The sequence below is a fragment of the Passer montanus genome, unplaced genomic scaffold (assembly GCF_014805655.1).
Source record: "Passer montanus isolate IOZ18808 unplaced genomic scaffold, ASM1480565v1 scaffold9, whole genome shotgun sequence".
In the NCBI taxonomy this organism is placed as follows: Eukaryota; Metazoa; Chordata; class Aves; order Passeriformes; family Passeridae; genus Passer; species Passer montanus.
In genome coordinates this window covers 7,395,516-7,415,599 of record NW_024374367.1, presented here as the reverse complement: position 1 = coordinate 7,415,599, position 20,084 = coordinate 7,395,516, and the positions used below count along the sequence as shown (strand labels likewise).

At 42.0% G+C, this 20,084-nt stretch overlaps 1 protein-coding gene across 1 annotated transcript in view; it reads right to left on the bottom strand.

Moving 5' to 3' along the window:
- Window positions 1-1,139: 1,139 nt before the first annotated feature.
- The window catches only part of LOC120495750 (netrin-4-like), a 45,493-nt gene continuing 26,548 nt past the window's right edge, over window positions 1,140-20,084 (bottom strand). Inside the window, exons 4-10 of the mRNA XM_039695584.1 lie at window positions 14,991-15,117; window positions 14,454-14,642; window positions 6,610-6,823; window positions 5,833-5,969; window positions 5,195-5,263; window positions 3,898-4,068; window positions 1,140-3,506 (exon numbers count right to left, since the gene is read on the bottom strand). Coding sequence (XP_039551518.1) covers window positions 3,370-3,506; window positions 3,898-4,068; window positions 5,195-5,263; window positions 5,833-5,969; window positions 6,610-6,823; window positions 14,454-14,642; window positions 14,991-15,117 — 1,044 coding nt within the window. The 3' untranslated portion in view covers window positions 1,140-3,369. The remainder of the gene's footprint in view (window positions 3,507-3,897; window positions 4,069-5,194; window positions 5,264-5,832; window positions 5,970-6,609; window positions 6,824-14,453; window positions 14,643-14,990; window positions 15,118-20,084) is intronic.

Below are 20,084 nucleotides of genomic sequence, written 5' to 3'. Positions count from 1 at the left end.
AAGATTGCCTCTAAAACTTTAACAAAACATGTATTCTAAAATGTAAAAAAATAAATTGGTTAAAATTAGACAAAATTGCAATTTCAGAATTAAAAGTTACTCAGTTTTTTCTGCTGTTCTCTGCAGTACACCCTGAGGATATTGCAGAGACCTAACTTCAACTTGTGTATAGTAACTTTCTTAGAGGTATGGCCTTGCTTCAGGTGCAAAAGTAATCTTTTTTTTTTCTTTCTCCCTTCAAAATGGTGGCTAGAAGGAGACATTTATCTTGCAGGCCATTGTAGGGATCACTAGATCTGGGGATCTGGCAGGGCTGTTTTGGAAACAAGATCTATATCCTGTGCAGTTCTGACTGAGTATCCTTGTTAACCTGACAGCAGCGTCTCCTGTTTATCTGAGGCACTGATCTGATCACACCTCAATGAACCTACTTATTCCTAGGGAAGTAAAAAAGGAATTTGTGTGCTTCTAGACTCTTGTTTTACCTCATTAAAATTCTATCAGTGTTAGTGCGGGACAGTGTAGAGAAGCTACCAGCAGTTTGTCATTTATTCCCAGTCAGCTCTCTTCACTGGACATGATTTCATTTTGTTGAACAGGAGCCTGTCTGCAGTTGTTTTTCAACTGCTTTTAACCCCTCTGGAGCTGATGTGTTCGTGATGGTGGAGCTGAGAGAAGACACAGCCACCAGAGGAAAAGTAGAGGAGTGCAGTGTTGATTATAGCACCAATGTTCGTTTTTGAAATGGCTTATTGTAATCAGTGCTGATGATCTGTGAGCAGACAGCTCAGGAGAGCCAAAACAAGGAGCACAGGAGGATTTGTGGTGATTTCACAGTGCAGATTAACCCAGATGACACAACAGTGATGTGAAGGGTAAGTGGACCCTGAGTGACAGGTCCAGTTATTTGTTCTGAATGTTCCAAGTTCCTTACAACTCCTAAGAAAGGTGGACCCTGAGTGACAGGTCCAGTTATTCTGAATGTTCCAAGTTCCTTACAACTCCTAAGAAAGTTAAAGCATCCCCTCACAGTGCACTCATTCCCTTCGTAGGATGCTGTGTGGAAAATGGGTGTTTGATTTCTAAATCTGTGGTTCCAAGTTGTATTTCTACTAGCAGTAGCTAGTAATGCTAGTAAATGAATGTGTCAAAAAAACCACTTTTATTCACAGAAGAGAACTATGCAGATGTTTACCCTCCCCACAAAACCACCAGTATGGCACAAAAAGTGGAACAGAGGTGTTTGCTTTAATATGGTGCTGACTATAAACCAACATGGAATATCCTCATTGTCGTTAAATAAGATCCCCTACAGGTAAAATGGCCTCTGTTGAAAAGCACATTCCTTAGTTTAATTCTAAACCTACACTTGAATTTCATTTCTTGAGAGAGGCCCTTTGAGATTAGACTGTAAATTCATGTACAGGTCTTTACTGATATTTGAAAGAAAACTAGTTAATCTTTTTGTTGTGAGACAATTTCTGGAGACAGTAAAGAAAGCAGTTGCTGGGCTCCTAATTTCATAAGGCTGACATTTCAAATTCTGCCAAATGCCTTGGTTAAAAAGTGTTTTATTGCATTAATTAAATAGCTTGTTGGAGATGCCACATTGTTGGATACCAGTTTAGGTAACAACAAATAAATTATGAAATGAAAGGGGGAAAGCAGTGGAGGAAGGGAAATTTCCTGAAAAGGAGAGAGGAAGAAACACTAGAAACACTGTTTATGTCCTGTTAGGAAACAAATTGGAGCTTTTTTTTCCCTAAAGATCTGCCTGTCATCCATTTCCAAATGAGCTGAGGATATTTCTGCTTTTCTGTAAAATTCAAAGTAAAATAGCAATAAATAGAATGGAAGAGGCTGAATTTTTACGTTCTCATTGGTAAAGAGAACAAAATGATGGCCTAAGTTGTAGGCTGGACTTCCATTGTTCTGCATTAGTATTAGGGTTTCTAGATGTCCCACTTACCAGTCAGACAGTGCTAAATGAAAACTTCTCTTCTTTCCTAGGAGCATTAAAAATTAGACATGGAATTGAAACATGCAAAAGTAGCATGTGTGCTTCTCTTTCTCTGTAACTCCCTGAAAGAATATAGATTAATTGTAGTTTTTGCTTAGTTGAAGAGAGAGTGCTCCAACAAACTTCATTTGGTTGTGAGTCCTTAAACAGGGGACACACATCTCAAACTTCAATTTCCTCAAAATTCTTATTAGGGAAGAATTTAAGTAGCTACCTCTTGCTTACTGTAGGGTAAAATTGATTTAGAAATAATGCTTTTGCAGAGCAGAACTAATTTTACGTGGAGTGCAGATGTTACCACTCCTGTATTTTTGCAGAGGGAGAAATAATCCTCAGGCACTATGGGAATGAAGCAGAGCTTCAGCATCTTACCCTGAAGTGTGACCAGGAGAAATAAAGCACAATGAAAGCACTAAGTGCAATTGAACGCCAGTGGTCTTGAGCACAGCTGGAACAGCCAGGCTGCTCTCCCAGAACTACAGCTTACCTCCTTTGATACATGCTCCAGCCAATCCATTTACCTCCTGTTTCTGCTTTGTGGCTTTTGTAGTGTCACCATTTCAACATTAGAGCAGCTGCTAGTTCCTCACACTTTGGCTTTTTCCTATAATTAAGGCTTATTTGCAGTTATTGCTGTGAAACCTTTGTGGTGTTGCAGGCTAAGTACTACAGCACAGAGCTGGGTTTGGAATGGAGTTTGAGCCAAGGTGGTTTCTGCAGCAGAGCTCAGCACTAAGCACTGATGATAGCAGTGCTCACCTCTAAAGGACACTGCCCCAAGATAAGCCACATGTTTGTTTCTGGTAGGCAGTGGGATAATATTGTCTTCTAGAAAGCAGCCTATTCTATTGGCATAATTGCAGGCTGATGGTAAATCAGTTTGAGCTCTCTTATATGCTTATTTAGTATTATGCCACTTGTAAGCTGAAAGGAATTGCTGCCTTTTAGTGGTCACTTATAAAGAAAATTACACTCCAGTAATGAATGTATTATGAAAGCAGTTTATGCATATTAATATCAGACTCTGACCTGAAGTATGGAAACACTAGTCCATATCTTTAGTTTTGCCTTGTAAAATTATTCTGGCTGGAATCAGGCTCAAGTGAAGAACTGACTTGTGATCTGTATATAATGCAGTAGGTAATTTTGTATTATAAGGCTGTGCATTTTTTTTAAAAAAGTAATCATGTCCCGAGTTTCCTGTCTAAGCACATGAAAGGAGGGATGGCAAGTCTGCTTTCCTCGCTTCAGCTAGGAGCATGTTGAATGGAAATGCTTGAACTAACTACACCTTTCACTGCAGTGTTACTAAAAGGCAAAGTCCAGCACTGTAATTTCTGAAGCAGAAATTATTTGCATCCAGTTCGAAGAATATCTGATACTTGTTTTCCCAAATATGCCTTCCAGGGTTTCACCAGGCTGTTCATGTTCACAAGGAGTTTGCCAGTCCTAGAGTCCTCCTGGCCTGCTATGAGATAGTCAGTACCTAGTTTAAAAAAAAAAAAAAAAGGAAAACCCTTAGTTAGCTAATAGAATAAGAAAGAACCAAACCAGAATTTCTTTTTTTTTTCGTATGGATCTGGCATACAGCACCTTTGCCAATTTCATCCAGCTTATGCATGTGCCACCGTATGTGTATAAATCCATGTGCATACTGTCCCTGCTGGCTCCTGGGCACACGGATTCTGGGATGTGGCAGCTGCTGCTCATGTCTTTGCCCCCCTCCTGCCTTTACCACCCTCCTTGAGCTCTGTGAGCTGGAAAGCTTTGGTGGGGATGAATCAAAGGATGCTGCCCCAGAAAGGCTGATCACAGCTGATATTCCCAAGCACTGTTAAAAGGGGAAGCAAAATCCCCAGTGAGTATTTTGTCCTTACCAGGATTGAGAATGGGACATGTACAGCCCCTGTTGGTCCAGGATTCTGGGTAAATGCTTCTGTTACTCCGAGCAATTTTCACTTTGCCTGATTTCAGGACCTTCTTCACCTTCACAACAACTTCTGCATGTGTCCCTTTGTCATGAGCAGACAGGATTCTTGCTTTTATTACTGCCAGAAAAGATATCCGAATAGAGACCAACAATGAATTTCTAAATAAATTTTGGTTAATGCTGCCAAAAGGCAGAATTTTAACACCTTGAAAGAAGACATGAAAAATCCCCCAAAGTGCAATTGTACAGAAAGTACAGTGCTTGTCCACTTCACTGATGGATCTTTTAAACAAAACCTGGAATTTTTCTTTTTAAGTAGAATAAAAACTGGATGTTTTCTTTTTAAGTAGTTAGCTCATCCTTTCGCCACGTTATTTAGCAACTATTTTTAATGGGCTGATGTCAAACACTTGGAAATTCTAGGAAAGCACTTGTATGTATACAAAAGGAAGGGTGTAAAACCCCAACCTGCAGCTACCAGCCTGATTTCAAGCACTGATTCTACACTTTATATTTCCACTTAGAAAACTTTAGTGTTTTACTTTAACACTGGCCTCTCAAAAATTCTGTCCTGTGAAAAGGGACTGTCTACAGGAAGGAAGTCAAAAGGTTTCCCATCAGGCATGTCACATGAGTAAAACTCCATGACTGCACAACAAACCAGAACTATTTTTGTTTTGTGGTCTAATGCCTGGTTGCCATGATTAATTTCTGTTCCTTTTAATTTAGTAGGACCCCATAACTTTTTGGCATGACAGGCTCATGTAGATCAGCCCCTCAAGTAGGCTTTGTTTTCTCCTGCCACAAGCACCTCTTGATCCCAGAGTTTTCCTTTCTTGCTTCATGTGGCTGGCATGAACCAGGTGTTCATAAACAACAGTTTTAAATACAGTCTTGATAAATGAGCTTTTGGGGCCTGCATAATGACTGCAAAAGCAAGGGCATTTCAGGTGTGGGGTTTTTTATAAATTTTTCTTGATATAGAGGCCAATCATTCTATTGAGTATTATTCTAGTAACCCTGGTGAAATGAACTGGGTGGAAAGGAGACACTACAGAGCTCTGCATGAAAAACACTTAAGTTCTGATCAGAAGTTGGACATGTCACTAGACAAAAAGGGCAGAAGAAATCCTACCTCTCAGGATCTTTACCAATCCTGTCATTTTTCACAGCTATCAGCTAACAATATGCACAGCAGGAACATTGTGAAATGATCAGATCTTGGGGGCATGCTGCCCACTTACCATAGGCATATTTCATTTGGCAGAAGTCACTGACACTTCCAAGCACCTTCTCTTTGCACACACACTTCTCTAGGAGGGAAACCCCAGAACACAAAAGGTTGGAGAAGAGCCAGAACATGAGAGAGAAAAGAAGAGCAAACGATTATCAGTTATGAAGTTAGATATCTCCAGTTCCCATAATCTATAAGAACCTTGTGAATAAGTTGGAGAGTGAGCTCAGTTATTTGCAAATATGTTTCTTGTTATATGGTAAAATAATTACCCTGAAATCTGATCAGCACTGTCAAGTAAAATGCAGCCCACATGAGGTCTATTGTACAGTTAATAAACTAGTCCTAATGAAGAGATTTGTAACAATCAGATCCAGCTGTAAATCGTGTAAGTAATGAGACCTTTGTTTGATCCCATAACCTAAGAAATGCTGATCCTTCCTGTGTTAAGGCAATATCCATCTCAGAAAAGTCAAGTTGTGCAGTAAGTGGCACCTCTGCCAAGTCACCAGTGATGGCAGGTGCTGATCTTTACACGGCAGGCAAAACTGAGAACTATTTAAATACTACAGACAAGTGCAGCAGATCCAGTCAGGGTGGAGGGTTGAAAGAACTGGCCACTGAATGTTCCCAAGCTCTGGGCTGTACCTGGGTGCCTCAGTGCAGAAAATCCCTGCTCGTGGTCATTCCATTTCCACTCCTCTTCACTCTCGTTGCTTGGTGTTTGGATGAGGTCAGGGATTCGTCCCCCGATGGGGACATTAAAGAAGGGCTCACTGTCATAGCTGGGGGACACATAAACCACAGCACTGCATTAGGGCACCACAGGAGAGGGAAACAAACAAACAAACATCTGCCTTTGGCTGTGCCCAGACGGATGAGCTTGCTTTCTTCAGGTTGGGAGTGCAGATATGAGCAAGACTTCATGCCACACAGAGACATCACAAGGTCTAGGCTTTTATTTAGGCTCCCACTGCTGACTTAGCATTTTTTAATGTACCTATAAATTGGGCCTTTTTTGCTTACATTTGTTTGTTTTGAATTATGTAACTTAGTGACCACTTGTTGATGTCACTGGGACCTGTAGAACTGCATTTGCTCAGCAAATCATTTTTCCCTGGGCATAGATGAGAGGCAGACTCTTCAGACTCTTCCATGTATTTCCAAAGCAAAGATGTTTTAAAGATCCTGCACATATTTCCATGGTGCTGTTGAAATGCCTACTATTACTGCAAAGATTAATCTGTTCAAGACTGCCTTGAATAATTCAGTGGACTTAAAGGTGTGAATGTAACCTACAAAACCTTTTATGATTTACAGCCACCTTTTCAAATGATTGTGCACCCTCCAATTTTTGTTACTGCCGCAGAATTTGTTTCATTCCAGAGTCCCATCTCAGAGTGCCCACGAGCAGGGTTTCCTTACCCCTTGAGGCACGTCCCCGTGCGCTGGTCGCAGTCGCGGGCGCAGTCGCAGGGGCGACAGCCGCTTTCTCCAAAGCCCCAGTAGCCCACCAGGCACCTGTCACAGCTGGGACCTGCCACTCCTGGCTTGCAGTAGCAGAATCCTGTCCGGGGGTGGCATCTCCAGCTGCTGCTGAACGTGGTGTTGGCTGAGCCCATGGGCTGGCAGGCACAGGCTGTGGGCACACAGCAAGAGGCAATTCAAGTGATGTCCCATGGGGTCAGCTGCCTAAGTGACATTTTTGCAAGGCTGATGAACTTGTACTTCATGCCCAGTAGTTTTAAGTGAGAGCTAGTAAACATTGCATTTCAGCCTATATTAACTTTTTTTTTTCTTTTTAATTCGTTAGACAAAGTAAAACAAGTACAACTATGAGCATTTGTGTATAAGTCAACCCTTCCCTATTACACAAATTGTGACCACACAGGGTTTTCAAGTGATACCAGAAGTATCAAGGGTTTTCAAGTGATACCAGAAAGCCTCCTCTGTGTGTTCATTTTTAAAGGGGCTTGAAGGTGCCCTTTTAAAAGTGTTTTGCAGAAAGTTTCTTCAGCAAGGACAAGGGAAAGATTCATAGCTATTGCCTACATTGCCTTTCCTTTAAACACAGATCACAAAACTGCTGTTTCCTCTGGGGTAGATGCAGATTATACAGGTGATTCAGATGACCTGAAGCATTTTCAATTTTTGCCTCTAAAGAGTGCACAAATTTCCTTCAGTTCCTTTCTAAAGTGCTAAACATCACACTGTGCAGTACTGTATCTGCTTAAAGAAGCTGATAATTTTTTTTTTTTCAAATGCATGAGCAGATTTTTTCAAGGAAGGCTAGCAGAATGGAAGACCTCTAAACTTACTAGATGTATTTTACATGTCACTGAAAATTAGCAAATAGGAGGAAAAACCTCAAAATCTTTCAAATACTGTTGCCAGTTTCACACCGGCCTAGCAAATCAAGGCAGTTTGTCAGGAAAACAGATAGTTACAGCTCCTGTGGGCACCTCTACCTGCACAGACAATAAAATTGCCATAATCCCACACCACTGCTACATTCCTGATGTGAGAGCATCAGGGAGGGATACACAGAGAGGTGCAAGCCAGCACAGTTGACTCCTCTCCATCAGGGCAGAACCTGGCTGGGATGGTCAAACCTCATGCCAGCAGCTCTGCAGAAGTAAAATACAAGCAGTAAACAAACCCATGCATCTCTGATGTTCAGACAAGTTTGATGAAAATGAGAACTGAACTCCAGGCCTTCATATTTCAGCTCTCTTTTGTATTAAGAATGCAGCATGCCTTTACTTTCATTTGTAGCACACTGAAAAGCTAATGTATCACTACTTCATCCATCTGGAAGAGGAAAGAAATAAAAATTGTGTGGGTAAGGCCTGCTTTTACAGAGATTTTCAATTAAATGTTGGACACCCAAGGTGTTTAGATAGCTTGGATCAGAGGCCAGCCTTTTTGGATGATTATTTGAACCAAACATGATCTCCAAAGCTTTTGAAGTTTGCCCATCATTGTTTCTGACCAAACTACTTTTCTTCATGAGCTCCCAGATAAGAGACTAAATGAACACTCTGATCCCACACATCACTTTTGAAGGGGAAAGGGGCAAATATATGACTAAATAAAATTTTAAATGTAGCAGGGACAGATTCACTTTCATCTGCAACCTCATATTTGAAACTCAGGAAAAGAAAATACCTTTTGAAAATAGTACAAGAAGAAGGGCGAGCAATTTTCTTTAAAGGGCATTTCTCTTATGATCTGTTTGCCATATAGTTATTTTTTCCCCGCAATGCCCTGTGTTCTTTATGCCAATAATTTCAATAATATTATTATACTGCCGTGGATGGATCTGGGCCCGTTGTGCTCAGGGGACTCTAGCACAACAGCCTAGGGACAGAAAAGCCACGTGCTGCCATGGGCAATGTGCTGGGCACAATGGGCAGGCTGGCGCAGGGCAGCAGCCTCCCTGCTTGCCACAGAGCAGCCTCGGCTTTGGGAGCAGACCCAGGGCTTGTGCTGTCAGTTCTGGAGAGCAGGTGGAACACTGAAGTGCTCATTAGCCCTGACAGGTTCAAAGGAAGGTCTGTTTTTTTGCTGCTAAACTTGATTTCACCCCCACCCCATTTTTTCAGGGCTGACTACATCACCCTAAAAAAAAAGAGACTCCTTGTCAGTCACTGAAAACAATGGATGTCATAGGTTTGGAGATAAGGACAGGAAACACCCTTCCTTCATTGCAGACAGGTTTGACACAAGGAGTAAGAGTTTGCCAACATCAGGGTCCCTTGAATCCAGGATGGTTTTCACTGCAATATTGTAATATGTAGGATCTGCCTGTGGATCTAAGGCACTTAAAGTGCTTTAGATTTCTGCAACCTCTGGGTCTGTCTTTATCCCTCTTATTTCTAGTTTTTGGGTTTCATCAGTGAGAGTCACTTAACAGATGGGCAGCTCACATCATTAGACTGCCCTGTCCCCGGCTGAGACTGGAACCTGATTCAGGAAGATGAGAACTTCTCCTACCCTATTCCTAAGGGAAAACATTACAGCACAGTGACTGAAAGCACTGGTGAAAGCTGATGAGGAAGCAGAAAACAAAAGTGCCTTTTCTTTTTTAATTTTGAGGCTACAGTTCAATAAAAATAATGTTCCCAGATGAACTGTGGGACATATCCTCCAGTTAGAAACTGGGACAGCTTCTGGTGCATCAGAAAGCAAGCTGAACCAATACATGTACAACACTTTCAGATGAGTTATACAAGTGGCTTGCAAACTCTTTACTCAGTCTGTGTTTATTTAGCGTTTCAGCTTGGGTGGGTACATTGTCTGGCTTCCAGAGTATTACAGCCAAAATCCCAGTTGTGCATGTAAGGTAACTCCTAAAATAAGAGCCCACATGTCACATGCTGAAGGGGCAGCTGTGGCTGACTGGGTTTTTATCTGTTTAACAGTACCATGGATTTGCAAATAAACCTCACTGTTAAAGAAACATAAAAGCAGGTTTCCAAAACCTTACCCTTTAACATTTTCCAATATTTGACAACCCTTTCCCACTGCTTTCTTTTTTTGCTTCTTTTCTCTTGGCAAACCCTCATTTTCTCTCCATCCACCTCCTTGTCTAACAAAACAGCAGCCAATGTGACAATGGCCTTGTTTGTCAAAGGATCATCAATTATGTTAGGGACGGTGTGCAGACAATCCTGGCTCAGAGCTGGGCAGTTTATTTTGTAGCAGCAGCATAGTGAAAAACAATTTTACTTTAGAGTTGCCTGCTGGTCACAGAGTGTCACAAAGCATCCTCTTGCCTTTTAGTCTCACTCCCATACTAAGTTTTTTGTCAGACACTACTGTAAAAGGGAGGAGACAAGAAATAATGAAAAATGAATAATTCATACTGCAATCCCCTCTCAAGTCCATAATAAATCTGTCTGCCCTCAGCACAGCTGTCTTCCCCATGTAATTAGACAGAGATGTAAAATATAATATTGGTTGTAACAATATGGTCCCAGCTTACAGGAAAATACCAGGTGCTCCAAGTAAGTCAATGGCCTATGAGGTATCTTGTCTTAAACTTTTGTCTAATAATACTGCATAAGACATAGCTGTGAGCAGACTGGCTATTTGATTAAAAAAAAACAGGCAAAATAAAAAAATCAAACAGTCCTTTGAGTCTGAAATATATACATGTGCATCTTGGGAGTATATGATCAAATCAGTGTGATTTTTAAAGCATGTCAGGTGTGAGAATTGACTCTGCCAATGATGTTTCTTAAATGAAGGAAATAAGATAGCTCTGTGTGTGGTCAGGGCTGATTAAGACAGACTTTGAACCAAGATGCGATGGGGCCTTTGTGATATTAGAATTAAAAGTTCATTCCCTCTGCTCAGAAGTAAAAGGATGAGAAGCAGAGCCTTTCAGACCATGTGTGTGTGCATGTGCATCTGGGCACATTTTAATTTTCTAGCCTCGTTCTTTGAGTAAAAAAGCTTGTTTTCCAGGAGACCCTTTTTAATGGGTCTACATGCCTGCATTACTTTTAAGCTAAGCAAAGGGTGAGTACAAAAGATGGTGCCGTTTCAGAAGGATCCCTTAAGCCTTGGAATAAGCCACAGGAAAGAGCCAAGGATATAGCAGCTTTTCTAACCATTGGTTAGGAAACAATTAGGCTTTTGAGTCAAAGCTCCCATACAAGTCTATATACAAACTACTTAATCCTGTGTTGTCACCCCCAATAACAGGCAGGTGTGTGCCTTGCTCAGGGACTCTTTTCAGCCTTTTTTTCTTTTTAATATAGATCTAAGCAGTGTCCAAACAAGCTCTGCCCATGACCCTGCTCTCATTCATCCCAGCTGGTAGGAACAGGGGAAGCAAAGGGATCAGAGGCAGGCTACCTCTGCAGACAAAAAGGAATAGCAGATTCACACTTCCATATCAAATTTCAGCAGATTTTTTTTCTTCTGAGAGAATGTCTTTGCAGTCTCACACTGGAGGGTCAGCTAAGGGTGGTTTAGATAGTGCCAGGAGATCCAATTGTTATAAAACTTTTTTTTTTTTTTCAGAGCAGATTAAGAGAGAATGCTATTCATTATTATGACTAATGCTTAAAGACTGTTTCTGGGCCTGGGCAGTGCCTGTTAACTTTCTGGGAGCCTGAGGGGGATGTCACAGCTGAACCTGGACTTTGCTCTGGATGGCAGAGCACTCTTCAAGCGTGCTTTCTCAAAGGATTAGCACAGCATTTCATTCAGCTTTTTCATCAGACTTCCTTTCCCAGCTCAGTATCTACTGTACACAAGGGTCAAGTTTTCATCTCCCATTGAAAGCTTTTTTTTCCTCTGAGCTCAAAATGGGAAGATGGGCACTAGGTTGCTCTCACCAAAACCATTCCTTCAGTCTGCTGTTTGCAGTTTATTGCTGCTTTTCAACACTTGCCTATTGCGTGGGTTTTTCATTTAGTGTTGTTAGTCTGGTGCTGTTTGTATGAGTTTCTCAAAGTGCGATGATGCCTTGGAATTGGTACACTTAAATCCTAAAAAACATGTTAATCCAGAAGTGGCAGCTCTTCAATTTATAATCAACAGACTGAGGTATGACAAAAATTTATCTGGTGGTGTCATTGTCTAATATATTAGCAATGCTCAAAATAGAAACTTTTTCTACTGAGAAACCAGAGTTGGTTTTAGAGTGACACAGCCTGAACAACTTGGACCACCCCAGATGAGGTTTACTGGCAATGTAAGTTTTCAACCTAAAGTATGGAGAAGAGGACCTCTATCCTGCACATCCTGCAGGAGGCTTTGCAGTTTAATGTTAGCTGATGATGGTCCTGGAAGAAAAACCTTCCCTCTACCAAACTGAGTCTGTTCTAACCAAAGCCTGTCTCCACTGGTGTTTCTGGTTTTGCTGTCTCTGATAATAACCAAAGTAGTGAAGAGAAACCTCTCTGCAGAGGTGCACTGCAACACAAAGTGCACACTGCCTGCAATCCTCATGGGGAAGTGTTTGGGGATCTCCCATTCATACAAAGTGCTACCTATAATGGTAATTTGTCAAATCTTATTGTGGGAATTCTCTTATTTCCCTTAAATAAAAGGGAAAAGGCACAGATTAAGCACCTCCTTCCCAGTTTCTCTGAACTCTGCAGTTATATCCAGAGCTCCTCCTATTCCCACAGACATACAAGCATTGTACAGCTGCTGTAAAAGCCAAGTGAGCTGCAATGCCCTTTCCTTATATCTTGATATGGCAAGCATTCATGAATGCCTTTACACCCCTGGGAAAGGTCCCCTTGACTTGAATCATTCACAGATAGGGTCCTGCTTACTTTGCTGCTGGATCAAACCCATTAAATTCATCTCAGCTAAGAGAAACTCTAGTGCAGGCCAGTGATCTAGGGTACCTCTTAAGGAAATAGATATGCTTTAGAGGGCAATTCAGTCCATCTCTTTCAGGCATCTGCCTTAGGCTGCAATAAATAATTCCCCAGAGGTCCCTCTGTTTCTCCACTGACAGAACAAGGAGCCCAGAAAAGACATATAACTTTCAGTGACTAAAGCAGGATGGCAGCTCTCTAGGCCTGAGCATACAACTCACAGTGGAGACAATTGCATTTGGGGGCCTTCTGCTGGCAGCAGCACCTTCCCAGGTGAAAAGAACATTGTTGTGCTTCACTGGCACAACAGGAATAAAGCTCTTTCAACAGGGTAAATTTCTGAACAGTTTTTCTCTTGCTATGCAGAGTGTTGGCAGGGGTGACTGAGAGACCTGTAACCAGACCAGACAAGAGAGGCAGACGTAGAGTCAAGGTCTGATTTCATCTAGGCAAACAGTTCTAGGGTTTCCAGACAGATAGGCTGTATTTTCAAACAATGTTTTTTCCTCTTTGCTGCTCTCCAGTGCTCCTTGACTTTAGCAGTTATCTAGCATTACACATGATGCTGGTTACTGCACCATCTCCCTGCTGCTCAGTACAAGAGTTCACACACAAATTCTTTCAGGTGCTATGAGATTGAAAGCTAATCTTCTGGCATAACAATTTGTTCTCATTACAATATTTTCCTGTAGCAAATCTGCTGAGTAGAAACAGAACTAGGAAGGGGCCACTACAGAACACTACAGGATACAGGGTGAGCCAGATAAGCTCACCCTCTGCCCTGTCTGCTGATCCGTGTTCTGTGATGAGCATTGTGAAAATCAGAAGAAAAAGTTGTGTGGAAGCAGTCTGCTGTCACCAAGTTCCAGTGGGAAGAAGGCAAAAGAGCAGAAACATTGGATATGTTTGGCACAGAAAGTTTAATATCACAGGACTCACAATCCTAGGAAGAGGAGTAACCTAAATGTTTAAGAGGAATCATGTTGAAGAACATTAAAAGGGTCAGAAAAGCTTCAAAAGCTCATTATGTCAGTGGGCAAGAAATCAGATAACAGAGGATGAAGTTCTCTATGCAGGCAACTGATGTCTAAGCTATGGGGAAGGAAAATTATCCAAAGGGAAAAAAAATTAAGTATATTGCTGGAAATAGCAACCTCTCAAACAGATGTGAGATAGAATCAGACATGTGAAGCCTGGCAGGATATTCAGGAAATGTTTACTTTAAATGAGGGAGATTTGGGCTCTTTGCCAGACTGGCTGGGTGCAAACTATCTTGATCCAGAGGTTGTACATCCTCTGTGTGCAGCCATTAGTGCCTCTGTGCCCAAGACAACCCTAACACATTCTGCTGAAGTGTTAATGATGCAATTAATTTGGGTAGAGCACCCCATAACAGCTGTAGAGTCTGGAAATAAGTCTGACTGAGTTCTGATGTATTTGTTTCCAAGTGAATATGCACAGTTCCAGGCTTCCTGGATCTTCTGCATCCATTCTATGTATTTATCTGCACAGATATTGCACAATCAAATGGAATTTAACAATAGCTTGCACATAGGCTCACAGAGTCTTGACATGTACAGAAAAAAACCCAGGTAAATAAAATGTACCTCAAGAGAAAAGGAACCATATTAATTTAAAGCCAAACACAAGAAGAATGTACCTTTCCCCAGAAGGTAATGCATTTGGGGAATTGAATCAATTATCACAAAAAAAAGTGTCATAATATGGGGACAAATAGACACAAAAATTCAGGATGATCACCTTTGATCAAAACCCCGTGTAGTTTAGGAAAAGAATACAAAGAACATATAGTGATACTCATGAGTTACCTCTATAGGAATTACTGATTCTATAGAAATTATTTTGTTCTTGTAATGATTCTTTCACCACTCATTTTTCACCTCGTGTCAGATGGCCACTTACGTTTGCAGACCTCTGGAGAGGACATGGGCTTCCCTCTGTCCCTGTAGAAGCCAGGCTTGCACCTGTGGCAGCGATGTCCCTCCGTGTTGTGCTTGCAGTTGTCACAGACCCCCCCGCTGCGCCTGCCCGAGGCCAGCCACACGCTCAGGTCGAAGTGGCAGCTCTCGGCGTGGCTGTGGCAGCGACACTCTGGTGAGGACAGGGGAACCAGCTTCAGGCTTTTGGAACTCGCACACTAATTGTAGTAGCATTTTCCAAACCATTCTGGAAGTATTTTAAACCCTGACAGAATCTGGAATGTAGGGGGATGTAGCTACATGAAAACCAGATTTCTGGCTGGTAAATTCCACTCCCCAATAGCCCCAGTGCAGAAAAACACCTGCACACTGAAGTTCTCCATCAATGACCAGCAATTTATCCCCAGTTTCTGTAATGGCACCATTACTGAAAATCACAGAAGTCTTTGTGGGGCAGCTTTGCCTGTTAGGGTGAGTGCTCACCCCGAGAGCCCGGGTCAGTAAATTCCTTTCCACTTACTTCTGCACTCATTGGGTGCCCCTGTTTTGCCATCTCCTGGCTTCCAAGGCTGGTCGTTGTAGAGCGGAGCACATTTCTCACAGTGGTCCCCTGCCGTGTTGTGTCTGCACACACACTTCCCATGGACCTGCCAGGGAAAAGAGAGCAGTCAAATGGCTGCAGGAGCAGGTGCAGCCCCAGCAGCCTCGTACAATTCCCACACAGCTGCCTGGCTCTCTTAGAAAACCACAGAGCCTGGAGCTAAAACATGTAGCTCTCTCTTTTCACAGTTATTAGCGATGTAGAATTTTTCCTATACCTTACAAAATGGAGCAACAATTTAACTCTCAGTTGGCTATTAAACTACTGCATTGATGAACAACCTGTAGACTCTAAATTTGGTGAGCTAACAGGTCTTATTTTGATTTACAAGTTCAGGGCAAGAGTATGCGAAGAGTATCAAATATACTAGCAGAGCCAAGTCACAGGAGAGCACAGGCTAACAGAGCATGCTGGGCTCTGTCTTATTTGACATTAACACTGATCTGGAAATTATAGTATGGGGTATAAATATAGCGAAGCATAAATAGTATGGAGTATAAGTACAAGGAAGTGAAATCACCATGAATTATGAAATTTTAAATTGTTAGATGAATGAGGAAATAGTCATGGACATCCTAGCACAGTTAAAAACGTAGCAAAAATATTAAAAATGGTAAAATACCAACCGGTACTCCCACAGAAAAGTGGGAGAGCTTTGAGCCATTCTATGAGGAAGGCACTGATATTTTAATTTAGGTACAATAGGAACCAGCCTACCAACTTACATATGATGATATATAAATTAGATTAGTAGAAAAGACCCAGTAAAATTTTGGGCTATGGAACTTAGAGCACTGTAACTCCAAGGGGACAAAAAATTGTACCTGCAATGCTGTGCTCAGTTTTGAACATCTTATTACCAGATAAATTAGGAATTAGAAGATGTTCCACAAAAATGAGCAAAAGCTGCCTGAAGAGTGGGGTTGAAGTACATAAACCCATCTAAGCTAGAAAACAATGTTTGATGGGCATATAAGCTAGAAAACAGTATTTGATGGGCAAATAAACTGCAAAACGTCTTGACTAAGACTGGCTGAATAGTTCTCTCCATGACTATTTGCTTGAAAAATTACTTGAAGAAAGAACTTGCTTCCTCTGTACTTACTTACCCTCATTGGAACACAATAATGATTTTAGTCATGGAAATATTCAAATATTCAGATTTGGAAGCCAGGTATTCACACCAGAAACCAGACCTTGCTGAGCTAGTCCAGCCTTCAAAGAGAAAGTTACCATTGAAAACTACTTCTGCTCTCAAGTAATTTTTCACACCAGGAATAAAGCAGCCACTTCCACAATAAAGTGTTATTTGGTGCACAAGATTCTGTAATATTAACTATATCTAAGAACAGCCATACAGAAGGGCTTTTATGATGTTGCTAGGTTTTGTTTGTTTGTTTTTTAAAAAATAAATAAATAGTAGTCCAATATCTGTTTGCAATGCCTCAGGGAAAGGATGTCACAGATAAAATTTTTGGAGGAAATATCAAGCACAGGGTGTGAGAGAAAGGAAAGGGTGGTACCATAAGTCATGTTCCAGGTGGTACCATAAGTCATGTTCCACATTTATCACTCAAGCAGCTGCTATAATGCCAGGACACACAGGTACTAGAGCAGAAATGCCCAGAAATCAGAGGTTAGACCCTGTCCCTCCGCAGGCTGCTGAGGATCCTGAGCTCAGCACAGCTCTGCTGCACATAAAAAAAACCAGACTGAAACATCATTTTGACTGGGGTGCGAATTGATTTTAACCCTTTCACCTGGCCATTCAGAGGAGCTCCGTTTCCCTCCCACAGCCAGGCAGGTAGCCGGGATGGATCAGCGGAGCTGGATGCGCTCCCTGCCCCAAACTCGTGTTCCAGCCGCAGTTTGCTCCCCGCTGCCCTGGTTTCTATCCCCCCGAGCAGAAGCGATGCAGGGAGCAGAGGGATGGGCTGCAGCTGATGCCATCCCCGCTCCCCGGGCAGCCGGCACTGCCAGCTCCGTCCGAGCCCTCCACCCTCGCTCGGGAAACTCATCCATGTTCAAGGCATGAACAGCGTGACAAATGACAGGGAAAAAGGCAAAAATACTGATACGACAGCGCTGTGCTTTTCCCAGTGCTCCCTTTCCCATGTTTTTCCCTAGTTTGACACTTCAGGCTTTAAGTTCTCAGGGCTGCTCTTAAGAAGGCAGAGAACAGGGGAAAGGTAAAATGAATCTGACCCAGAAATATAGATTTGTATGTCTTTAAGCTTCAGACTCCACCTGAACTTCACAGCTCATCCTAAAATGGATCAGAACAAAATCCTGGATCTCTTCAATTTCATTGTATGAAATGTATTTCTATGTAAAAATCTGCAAGTTAGCCCATTTTGTATTTTAGGAATACATGTAAAGGCTCTGTGTTCACTATATTTAAAAAATTATATGAAAAATGCTGAGACTGTGCAGTGGGAAGTGGTAGAATTAAACCATGAAATCTCATTCTAGCCTTGAATGACATGATCAAATATTAATTATTCCACAGGACCCTGTGCTTACAGTGCACAGCACAGATGGTGTGAACACTCATGAACAATTATTCAGAAAAATAAGCAGGAAAATTCAGTGATAGAGGAAAGGAAAGGTCGAGTTATTCCTTGGAAGGTAGATGTGTTAGTTTGCTCATTGCCCACTGGTTTGTTTGAGCTGTAGTTTGTGGCATGTTGTGAGCTGACAGAGGCAGAGAAGAGGCTTCTACCTGTGACCCCTGCTATGGAACAGCTCCCAAATCCACGTGGAAGGATGACTGGCTCTCCTGCTGGCTGTCTGCTTGGCTTTTCAGCCCTTTTGTCTAAGCCATTGAACAGGTACAGGGAAGCTGGCAGGGAGCTTCTTTTAGAAAGTGTTTGGGTACTATAATTTTTGGCATAGGTTTAAGAAGAAGGCAAAGGGAATTGGCTGGTATTGGTGCAAAGGTAAAGCAAGATGAAAGACAAAGTAGTCTGCCATATGTTGTCTGTGCATGGGTATCAAGGAATATTTTTTCCATTGAGAATAATCTCAGATAGCATTCATAGGTGAAACAGCTACAGAAGAGAATGCAAGATGAGGTGACAATGAATTACAGAAAGGATTTGGATAGAGGAAGAGAACAAAGATGAACAGCTCGCAAAAGAAAAATGATTAATGGATGTAAGTGGCCATCACAGAAAGACTGGTTAACACAGGAAAAGCTGAGCTGTGGAAGAGACCTGTTGCATTTAAGTGTAAGATGAAATAAGGCTAGGTGAAGTGGCTGTGAGTAATGAGACAATTTGTTCTGTTAGAGAGGAAGAGATAGGAGAGGCAGTCAGAGACTAAAGTCCAGGAAGGAGCAAGAATGAAATACAGGAAACTGTGAGATAAAATAGGAAATGGGATATCTGCTTAAAGACAGGAGAATATGAGAGTCACACTCAACAGCAGCACAAGGAGAACAGGTGTGTCCCTGAGTTGTTATTCACTGCTAAAATAAGTCTGCACTTCTCTCACCAAAGTGTGACCAAAAAGCTGGAAAAGTGCAATCTCTACCAAATGCAAGATCTCAGGATGTACTGGAGCACAACTATCACACCAGGGAAGAGAGGATAATCAGACAAGTACAGATCCAGGGGAAGCAGGCTGGCACTTTCCTGTGCCCTGGAAAGCAGGGTCAGATTTACATGGAGATAGTGATGATTAATAAGATTAATAAGAGGAGTGTCAGGAAGCAACAAGGACCAGTTGTTCTTTAAGAGCCAAAGAGGTTTTCAACAGCAAAAGCTGTGCCCTTACTGAGGGGGCACCATCCCAAGCACTGTGAGCAGAGCAGGGGGCTGGCACCTCAGAAACAAAAAGGAAAGGGACTGGGACAATTCAGGAGCAGTAAGAGGCAGGCCAAGAAAGACACAACACAGATGCAAAGTCCATTTAGAGGGCAGAATGAGAGACAAGATACAGCACAGGCCAGGGAAAGGTGCAGGGGGAATGTGCACACCTCAAGCAGAGCCCCAACACCCCTCAGGAGGCTGAGCCAGAGGCAGGGATGCAAACAAACATCAAGAGCCCTGGCTGAGCTTAAATAGCACCCCAAAGCCAATGGACAGAGAGCAAAGGTGAGAGTCCCAGGTGGGGCTGGTCAGGCTGCTGAAGTTCTATTAGTGCCTTCAGGACACTAATAATAACACTGTGATTTTCACTGGATTAATGGCATTGGAATCTTTAGGATATCTGACTACAAAGAAGCACCTGAGTTAAGAGATACTTCAGCCTTCTTCATCTGGAGCTGGCAATCCAGGTGGAGGAAGCTTGAAAGCAAGGTGTGAGCAACAGAGGCAAGATTCATGCCACCAGTTAGGAAAAAAAGCCAGTTTTTAACTAGAGCCTGAGTAGTTTATGACACTGATTTGTATGAATGCATATAAATATATTGGTACAGAAGATGACAAATTGAGATCCAGGGGATTTCTGTATCACTTCTATATCTCACTTTGTTCTTTTGCTCCATAGGTAACACTGCATCACTTGACATATCCTGATCTTAGGTACAAAAGTGTTTAGGCCTATATGGACTTCTCCACTGTGCTCACTGCTGCAATATTTAAGTACTTTGGAAAGATGATAAAATTTATTTTTATGACACCTCTCTTCATCTGCTTTTCCTCATTACTCTGATAACTGTATTTTCTCTGAGGCTCTTTCCCATTTCGTTGTATTGAGAGTTCAGTTACTTTCACAACTTTTTTTGAAACTGGATGGTGTCTTCCAAAGTTATTGTGGGGAATGGATCTGAGAAAAAGATGCAGGCAGACTGTGTGATTGTATAAACCTCCCCATTTCATAATACCAGTCTGAAGTCCCATGTGCATCCCCTGGAATAGTTTGTGTTCTTGCACTCCTGCTCTCCAAGAGCATTCAGCTTGCTCCTGTCACTAATGCAGGCTGTCAGCTTTGAAAGATGAAAACTGTTGCTTTAAATGTTGATATTCTGGCTTCTTCATACTTCAAGTTTTCTAATCAATTTTGCAAAGG